The sequence below is a fragment of the Orycteropus afer genome, unplaced genomic scaffold, assembly GCF_000298275.1.
Source record: "Orycteropus afer afer isolate SDZICR_OR568_19922 unplaced genomic scaffold, OryAfe1.0 scaffold00393, whole genome shotgun sequence".
Taxonomy (NCBI): Eukaryota; Metazoa; Chordata; class Mammalia; order Tubulidentata; family Orycteropodidae; genus Orycteropus; species Orycteropus afer.
In genome coordinates, this window is record NW_006921980.1 from 1,564,375 (window position 1) to 1,574,449 (window position 10,075).

General features: G+C 48.6%; 1 protein-coding gene across 1 annotated transcript in view; it reads right to left on the reverse strand.

Moving 5' to 3' along the window:
- TBC1D9B (TBC1 domain family member 9B) overlaps positions 1-9,372 on the reverse strand; it is a 33,414-nt gene extending 24,042 nt beyond the window's left edge. The window contains exons 1-3 of the mRNA XM_042782624.1: positions 9,225-9,372; positions 7,953-8,211; positions 6,173-6,380 (exon numbers count right to left, since the gene is read on the reverse strand). Of these exons, the coding sequence (XP_042638558.1) occupies positions 6,173-6,380; positions 7,953-8,211; positions 9,225-9,372 (615 nt within the window). The remainder of the gene's footprint in view (positions 1-6,172; positions 6,381-7,952; positions 8,212-9,224) is intronic.
- Between the last annotated feature and the right edge of the window lie 703 nt (positions 9,373-10,075).

The window sequence follows — 10,075 nt, forward strand, 5'->3', positions numbered from 1 at the left end:
CAAAACACCACATAACATGGATGAACTTGGAGGACATTATGCTGAGTGAAGTAAGTCAATCACAAAAGGTCAAATACTATATTAGTCCATTATTGTTAAAGTTAAGAAACAGTTTATATATGGAAGGAAATTTTCTTTGATGATTACCAGGGGTAGGAGGGTAGGGTAGGGAACACTGTTAGATAGGTAGAAATAAGTATTGATTTGGGTGAAGAGAATGGCAATGTACCAAATGTGAGTAATCAACATGGTGGCACTGAGGTACATGGGAGGTGCAGACAACAAAGATGAACCCTTTTGCACATGTAGTACTGCGTTGTCAGTGAAGGCAAACATGGGTTACAGGTGGATAGATGGGTGGACAGGCTGAACTATTAGGCATTGAGTGTACCCAAGACCTTGTATAGGGTTGGCAGACGATGGTTCTATAAGTTTATTTGTATGTTCTGTAAAAATTCCCAGGAGTATAGCAGAGCTGACAAGGGACAAGGTTGTAGTCACTTCTTGGTCACAGCCAGCTACCCAGAGGGACTGAGTAGTTGAACCTGTGGGCTCAGGACCACAGTCGCAGGTGACATCAAGCTCAATTGGCATAACATACTAAACAAAACATTGTTCCACCTCTTACTTTGGCAAGTACCGACTGGGATCTTAAAAGTCTGCAAGCAGCCATCTAGATGCAACAATGGGTCTCTACTCATCTGGAGCAAAGAATAATGAAGACAAAGATTTATGGAAACAATTAGTCCTCATGACTGGTACACCCTGCAATCCTCAGACTATACGACTATGAAGACCAGAAGAACTAGATGGTGCCCGGCTACCACTGTCAATCACTCGGAGGAGGATCTATGTAGGAGATCCTGGATAGAGAGGGACAACAATGTGGAACAAAACTCCAAATCATTTAGGGGAAAAAAAAAAAAAAGTAGATCAGGTTTGCTGGTCCGAGCCTGGTGGAACCACTGAGACTATAGCCCCTAGCTGCATTTCAGGTCTGGGATTGAACCCACTCCTGTGGCTTTCAGCCAAACAAAAGACAGGCATAAGAGTTGAACATGTACACTCCTTGGAGAGAACAATCACGGGAGAAAGAATGGCTGTTTATGCACAGGGGGACAGCTCACGGGGCAGGAGTACATGGAGCCATGACACAGAGAAGAGGTAACTATTGGGAGGAAGTGGGAGGGGAGGTGTTGCATTGGGTAAATTGTAGTCAATGTCATGAGACAGAGTGTATGTGAACTGCTACATGGAAAGTGAATTTGCTCTGTAAATTTTCACCCAAATCTCACACACACACACACACACACACACACACAAAGTTAAAAATTTCTTAGAGTTGACAGTACAGAGTTCACACATACATATACCTCACATTATTAACATCTTACATTAGTATAGAAACCAAACCATGTTTGTTGCAATTAATGAGCCAATATTGATACATTATTATTAACTAAAGTCCACACTTTATTCAGATTGCCTTAATTTTTTCCTAATGTCCTTTTCCTGTCTGAGTAGCCCATCCAGGTCCCATGTTACATTTAGTCATCATGTCCATAAGCTCCTCTTGGTTGTGGTAAGTTTCTCAGACATTCCTTGTTATGATTTTGACAGCTTTGAGTATAGGTCAGGTGTTTTGTAGAATGTCTCTCTATTGGGATGTCTTATTTTTCTCATGATTAGACTGGGGTTATGGGTTTTGGGGAGGAAGACCACAGAGGTAAAGTGCCATTCTCATCATATCATATCAAGATACATACTATCAGTACATACTACCAACATGACATCACTGATGATGCTGATCTTCCACCACCTGGCTGCCTTAGTATTGGTTAGGTTTTTCCACTGTGAAGTTATTCTTTTCCCCCTTTCCATTCTGCACTTTTGGAATGATGTCACAATGCACAGCCCACACTTAGGGAGTGGGGCTCCCTAAGTCTTTTAGGGTGGAGTATGCACATCAATTATTGAGTTCTCATGTCTGGGAGAAGGCTGGGCATTTTTATGAGCATGAGGAGACTGCTGTGGTCCTCAGTCTGTACTCCCTGAACACAGTGTGGTGAGTGGAAGGGCCCTGTTCTCCAAGCCAGACTGCATTCCTACCCTAGCTCTGCCACTTGCCGTCCTGTGACCCTGAGCAAGCTGCCTAACCTCCTTAAGACTTGTTCTCTCACCTGTCAGTGGAGTGAACACATTGGCTCTGCAGGGCTATTATGAGGATTCTAATGCAAACTGTGGAGTCTCTGGTACAAATGATTGAACCACCTGGCTGCTAACCTAAAGGATGGAGGTTCAAGTTCACCCAGGGGTGTCCTGAAAGGAAGTCCTGGTGATCTACTTCTGAAAAATCAACCACTGAAAACCTTATGGCACACAGTTCTACTCTGACACACACAACTGTGGGAGTAGATTTGATAGCACCTAGTTTTAATGTAGGAGGTCTGGTAGCACAGTGGTTAAAGCATTCAGCTGTTAATCAGAAGGCTGGTAGTTTGAACCCACCAGCTGCTCTGGGGGAGAAAGATGAGGCAGTCTGCATTCCATAAAGATTAACAGCCTTGGAAACCCTATGAGGCAGTTCTACTCTGTCCTATAGGGTCACTACGAATGAGACTCCACTCAATGGCAGTGGGTTTGGTTTGATTAGTGCTTAGCCCAACTGCTGGCACTTGTTGGCTTCTAAAAGTCTACTAGTTGTTTCCTATTTCAGAACACTAGAAGCATCTCCTGAGCTTGAAGGCTTTCCCCAGCCCTTACTCCCAGTGAACGCTCTTTAACAGCATGTACACGCGAGCTCCATGGTGCCCATCTTTGAGGCATGGAGGGTGCAGGACTGTTGTTTCTGCAGGTGCCTCTGCAGAGCTCACCATCCAGAGGGGGAGAAAGACTGAAGACCCACACAAGGGGGTGGTGAGTGCTGTCCATGGGGAGCTGGGGGGCAGAGGGGCTGCCTAGGCTGACAGAATCTCTACGGAGGCAGAAACTAGGCTGAGACTTCACAGTAGGGGGTACTGGCAGAGCATCCTGCTGAGGTGGCAGTGACAACTGGCTCAATGTAGAAGAAAAAGCTGGAGAGGCTGGAACAGAGTGAGCAAGGGTGAGGAGGGAAGGACTGGGTCACTGCAGGTTTACAGGTCACAGCGGGCAGCTGGGGATTACTCTAATCAGCAGAAGATGCTGGAGGATTCTAAGCAGGCACCAATATGACCAGACCTCCATTTTAAATTACTTGGGTGGCTGTGTGAGAAGAGGTCAGTGGGGCCAAGGTGCACTTAGGACACTTCTGAAGTGCCCACGCAGAGGAGGGCATGGTAAGTGGTGGCCATGGAAATGAAGGGGCGGAGAGGGACTCAGGAATCACTGAAAAAGACTGGGTTTGCTGGTCTGATAGAGCCTGGTGAGACCTCTGAGACTACGGCCTCTAGTTACCCTTCAGGTCTGGAGCTGAACTCCTGTGACTTCCAACCTAACAACAGACAGGCATATGGGGTGAACATTTATATCAGGTAGATACACTATTTGGAGTGATCAATCATGGGAGAACAGAAGGGCAGTGTTTTCACAGTGAGACAGCTGGGGGGGGGTGGGAGGAATGCACCAAAGGGAAGGGCACAGGGAAGAGGTAACTATGGGGAGGAAGTGGGAAGATAGCTGTTACATTGTGGGGAATTGTAGTCAATGTCATGAAACAAAATGTGTATGAACTGCTGTATGGAAAATGAATTTGCTCTGTTAACTTTCACCCAAATCACGGTAAAAATTTAAAAAAAGAAAAAAAAAAAAAAGAGGGACTCAGGACATGCGTTGAAGAAGCCAACAGGACGGGCTATGGTTAGGACATGGGAGATGAGGGGTGGGCATTAAAGGATGTCCTGCTTTTAACAACCTGAGTGAACGATAGGAGGAGGCCATTTACAGAGGGAGGAAGATGAGAAGAGCAAATTCAAGAGCCCACCAGACACACAAGTGGAGCTGGTTCTCTCCCCATAAACCTGAACAGGGATCTGTGAGCAAGGGAGGCCCTGGAGGCTAGGACCCTGAGGAGCAGGTATGTTCAGGATGGTCAGTGCTGGGCCAGGGACCATCATCTTAACCCTGATCCTCTGCAGCCTAGTTGCTGCCTCCCCATCTCCTGGGGACACCACCCCCTTGTGTGGGTCTGCAGTCTTTCTCCCCTACTGGATTATGAGCTCTGCAGAGGCGTCACAGAAACAACAGTCCTGCACCCTCCATGTCTCAAAGATGGGTACCATGGAGCTCGCGTGTACATGCTCTATAGAGCTCTGTCTCAAGATCTCAGGCCCAGCTTCTAGTGCAAGGCAATCCTGCTGCCCCAGCTCAGCAGAGCCTCTCTGCCACCAAAAATACCAAGGATCTGTTATAAGAAATGGAACTGGGCCTAAGGAGCCAAAAACCCACTATGCCTAGTGCCAAAAGAGAAGGGAGAGAAGGGGCCATGTATTAGCTGCTCTACTTAGTGCTGAACTGTGGCTCTTCTATTAGAGCTTAAAATCTAAAGAACTTCAGAATAATCTATGGGAATTATGAATAAATGAATCACAAACAAACAAAAAATCTAAAGCACTAGGTTTGTGGAAGGCTATGGTCTACAGTGGCAGCCCTATCTCTGTTTTGAGTCTTAACATAAGTTCAGATGCCAATTGAGTTTTCTGACCTTAACATTGTGGCTCCGTGTAGACAAGTTCCAGGTCAAACCTAGGGAGGGGCAGTTTGCACTGAGAGGAGTATGGTTGAAAGCCATACTCTTTGCTCACACAAAGAACTAGGGAACTTGCCTGACTGTGTCCTTTTCTAATTGAAATTAAGGTTGGGGGTCTTAGTATTGTTTTGTGGTCACCTTGTGGCTATGGCTCAGGTTACATGGTCATGAGTCATAATCAGACCACCACCTAACCAGGTAGTCAATCAAGGCCCAGAACCAATCCTGCAACCCTTTTCTATCTTTAATTCTATCTTTAATTATGTACCTGAATCATGAAATCAATTGCCACCAGTCATGATTTTGTGATGAGTCCCTTTGTTTTCAATCATATATAATTAGCCCCATGGCCGTGACTCAGTGGACTCCATTCAGCTTTCTGTACTGTGTAGTGCTGATGGTTTCCCTCATCTTGGATGATTGCCTTTGTTTTGTCTTTGTCCTCTCCAGGTCTTAGTAAAAGTGTCCTATTGAACCTGTTTGAATCTAAAGTCTCTTTTCCCCTTTTACACTCGAGTCTTTTGCTACTGAGTGCCCTCAGGGAAAATGAGGCAGTGGAGTGCCCCATAGTACTCACAGCTGTACTGCAGTTTAAGGGCTTTGCACAAATGCCAGGGAGGTGTCATTGCTCCTGGATTTTAATAAAACCACAACACTGAGATTTCAGTAATAGCTGGTAGCAAAAAGCCTTGCTGCACTCACAGCATTAAGCTCCAGCCTTGCCTTGTTGAGATGCACCCTGACCCAGATTGTCAGTGCCTCTGCCTGGGTGGAGTCCCTTCCATTGCTGCCCATACCTCTTCACCACAGCCACAGAACCAATGGCCTTCCTTCCTCCAGGGTTGCCAGGAAGCCCCACAAGCCTGAGAATGAGTATATGGACTCAGCGACATAGGCCCTCTGAGGGCACCACTGAGACTTGAGCCATAGTCATGTATGTGTGTGGCGGGGGGCAGGGACATGTGGGGCTGGTCTTCCCTGAGGTCATTGTGAGTCTGGGTCCTCCAGCCCAGCCATAAGTCAAAATAGCAGGGCTTTGCCAAACCCCACTGCAGGGCCGGGGCTGACAGATACCTCACATGCAACGAAGTTCAGTCCTTCCCTTTCCATTCCAGTGTGTACTCCCCTGACATTGCTCAATGTGCCCTGAGGTACTCCCCACTGTCTCCTCCACAAGGCAAGGTGATTCCTGAGGGGTATCAGTATACCCCACTTCCAGCCTCAGGCCTGGGGCCTGGCAAAGGGCAGATGCTTGGGGAGGGGCCAATTCAACCAGCTAGGCCCTCACACATGGCCCTAGGCTGGGCCAAGGATCCTGGGAACTGCTGCTGAACAGGCCCACAAGGTTCCCTGTGAATTAGGCAGGGCTGAGGGAATCAGTCTGAGGGACGTCCAAGCCCACACCCTTCCCTCTGTGGCTTTAGCCTCTGAGCAAAAGGATCTCACCTCCCTCAGGGGTATGATGAGGTGGCATGCATCCTCCTCCTTGCTAGCAAAGCAGATGTAGTTGTTGGAGATGAACATCTGGCCAGGGATATGCAGCTTGTTGAAGGGCGTCCACAGGGTACAGCCCGTGTGGCCATCCAGGCGCTCATCCCTGGGCAGCCGGAAGGTGGCCCGGTAGCACTCATTCTTGGCACGTGCGTCTAGGTCTCTGGGGGAATGAAAGAAAAGGGGCAAGAGTCAGGGTCAGCACTCTTGTGAGGGAGCCCTAGGACCTCACTGGGCTTGTTTCCTCATTCTTTAGTGAACAGTGGGATTCAGTGGGATCTCAGGGGTCCTCCTGTGAGCAAGATTTGACCAGGGACCTCAGATTTCAATGAAACTGTGCTTTAAATGACTAAGCCAAATGTGGGCTATTCATGACAAGCCAAGAAGTGGTTCAAAATAACATGCCCATGGGACCCGACTCCTTGGACAGAAGACCCAGATGTTACACAGGCAGTGCCCTGTACCTGGCCCTGATGTCCAGCGTGGAATCTCTGGCCCAAAGGCTGCTTCTTTACATTGGGGAAAGCCCAACCCTACCTAAAAACCCTAGATAAGAACCCCCAAGTGGAGTTTAAACTGAAATATGAAGTCACTGTCACTTAATAAAAATCCATGCTCATAAGTGCAGGGGCTGTGAGGTGGTCCTTGTCCCTGGGATGACTCTGTCCATATAAACTCTCTCCACTGCCCCAATGGGGCCTTCTGCCTGCCTTAGACAGCTGCAGCCTGATCAAGGCATGCCTGGCTCACCTGACATAATGGTGACAGAGATTGCTGAAATACCCCAGACATATTCTTTTTTTTTTTTTTAAGACGGTCTTAAGAGGCACCCCTTCTCTCCCATCAAGAATGAGGTCCTTGCTGTATGGAAAATGAATGTGCTCTGTAAGCTTTCACCCAAATCATGATTAAAAAAAAAAAAAAAAAAAGAGGTCCTTGGTCAATGTTGCAGCCCATAGGCATACCCCAGAGCCTAGGGCTTAGACTACATCTCCAGCTATGACTCAGGAGTGGCCAGGCTGGGATGAGTGCTCCTAGAGCTTGATGCCACATGCTGGCTGTGGGATCCCAGGGCATCACTGAGCCCAGAGCTCTTGGCCAGTCTTGCAGGTTTCTGTAACTCTACAACCTGAGTGCTCAAGCAACGGTGCTCTGAGGGGCCAGCCATCAACATTTGCCTTCTGACCGTCCATCCCCAATCAAGCCAATGGTGAGGTCCGTCATTCATCCAGTCTGTCTCCTCAGCTTGGTGTAAATGGAAGACCCAGGAAGTCTGGCCCCTCAGCTGCAAGGGGCCTTCTGGCCCAGGCCGTCTCATGAACAGCAGTCAGTCTCCATCCCACTGAGCCCAGATTCACCAGAGTGTTCCAAATATAACCTCTAGAAGGTCTCAGAGAACCTGACCGTATCCTGACTCAGCCAGTGGGAGGACAGGCTCTGTGGCCAGCTTCTTGGCTCGTCCACTCAGTAGCTAAGTTACTTCAGACAAGTTACTTAACTTCTCTGTGCCTCAGGTTCCTTATCTGAGACCTTAGTAGTAAGAGCACCTACTCATGGTAGAATATAAAGTACTTCTGTTATATAAGTGGCTACTTTATGATGCACCACTGCCAATCTCTCTTGGTGCCCTCCTCATGCTATATTACGATGATCTGTTCACCTGCCCTTCTTCCCAGTGGCCAGGTGAACCCACCCACCCACACTAGAGACCCTTCCGCCCCAAAGGACAACGCACCGCTTCAGAGCTGAGATATTCCTGTGTGGCCGGATGGGTCTGGGTAGGGCCTTTTCCTCCAGGAAGCCTTCGCTATCCAACAGCTGTCGCATGGCCAGGTTGGCCAGCTGCTCCATGAGCTTGAAAGTCTCGCTGATGTTGAGGAACATGGAGAAGAAGAGTTCTTGGTCCCGGGTATCCACGCGGATGCTCTCAGGGAAGAGCAGAGTGGCATTCTTCTCCAGCCGTGTAACATCTACCCACTGCACCACGAGGCTCACTAGACATACAGGTAAGACACACCACTGGTAACCACATGCAGAGGGCTCTGCAAGGGGGCTCCAACTACCACCTGCACCTGTACCCACCAGAGGGCTCCAGTGGTAACACTGAGACAAGTACTTTGTGAGGAAGGATTGCAGCCAGTGTCCACTGCACCCCAGCCCCACCCAAGCACCTAGCCTGGCAACTTACTCTAAGCATTTGCCCAGCGAGTGAATGAAGAATGAAATGAATGAAGGCACAGAGATGAACTATAAAGAAGATCCCAGTCTCAAGAAACTCACAAGTCACAACAGGGCATGACCAGTACAGAGAGGATACTACTGCCTGGTGAGGACAGGGGGAAGCTGCCTCAAATCCGGGAGGGGACTGGCATCCTTACTGCCAGGTAAGGTGAGTGAGAGCAGGCAGGAGGAGGCTGTGTGCTGCGGTGGGAGGAGGGCTTGCTGGGCTTAGAAAATGGCAACTACTTATAATAATAGCCAAAGCCCTGGGTGCGTTTTTTTGGGTGATGATGGCAGGAGGAAGCTGACAGTATGGTAAGGGGCCTACACTGCTAGGCCAGGGCGGGTCAACTGCATCCTGAGGCCAGGATTTCCCAAAGGGAGGGACCAGCAGAAGGGGACTGCAGTGGCACAGGGACAAGGCAGATGGTCACTTAGAATTACACAGGGAGATAGATGCCCTCAAACATACTGATTTAAAAGAAAATTACCCTTTAAAGGTAATTTTACATAGTGTCATCCTAGTGGGCTGCAGACATGGTAAAAGCTCCAGGAGCTAGAGGTGCCAGGCTCAAGTTTGGGTGTTCCAACCATGGGCTGCTGAGGTGAAATCCTCTGGTGGTTACGTAGGGGCCAAGAGAAGGAAGACCCCACCATTTTCTGGAGGCAAGGCCAAGAAGTGAGGGGCTGGGGTGTGGAGACCAGGGGCTGGGGGAGTCTTCATCACGAGCCCAGTAGTGCCCACTGCCTGCCTCACTCAGGCCCTGGCTGCCCCGTGTGGGCTCACCTTCCTTTCCCAGCAGGAAGGAGTAGAAGCACAGGTGGTTGACGGTGAGGTAGAGCCAGCCCTGCCGGGGCACACGGCCCTTCCAGTAGCTGCAGGAGTAGTAGTTGACCAGCTTCTCTCCCTCAGGCATCCCGAACTGCTTACGCATCTTCAGTTCAGCCTCCTTGAACTTCCCGGGGTCTTCATCTCCCTGGGGTTGCAAGTTTTTGTTTTCCTCAGCAATGATACCCTGAAGGGGATGAAAGGGCTTGGCTTGCCCAGGCATGTTCCCTGAGGCCTGCCAAGAGTTCTTGCAGCAGAGATGGCCGGTCAGAGGGAGGATCAGGTCACTGGATGGGACCTAGGATTCTTGGGTTGCTGTATTAGGGGAACGAGAAAAGGTGGGCATGAAATTGGCTGCTCCAAGGGATAAAGAAGTTGCACTTGGGCTAGTTCATAGTCAAGGCACATGGATGGATGAATGAATGAACAGGGTTCCTCTGCTTGTATGACTGGGCAAATTCCATCAACCCCCTGAACTGGTATCTGGTTGTTAGAATGGGGCAAGAAGCATCTGCCTCACGGAGGAGCCAGCCCAGTAGGTTGTATACTTTGTCATGTTTTTGAAAGATGTCTGGAGGAAATTAAAATAATAATAAAAAAAGAAAACCAAAACTATGAAAAAGATTAAATGGTTACACAATGAAAAATGAAGTCTTGATATATGCTATGGATGGATGAACCCTGAAAACATGCTGAGTTGAAATAAGTCAGTCACAAAAGGACAAATACTGTATGATCCCACTTCTATGAAATATCTAGAATAGGCAAATGCACAGAGACACAAGTTTGTTAGTAGCACGGGAGCTGAC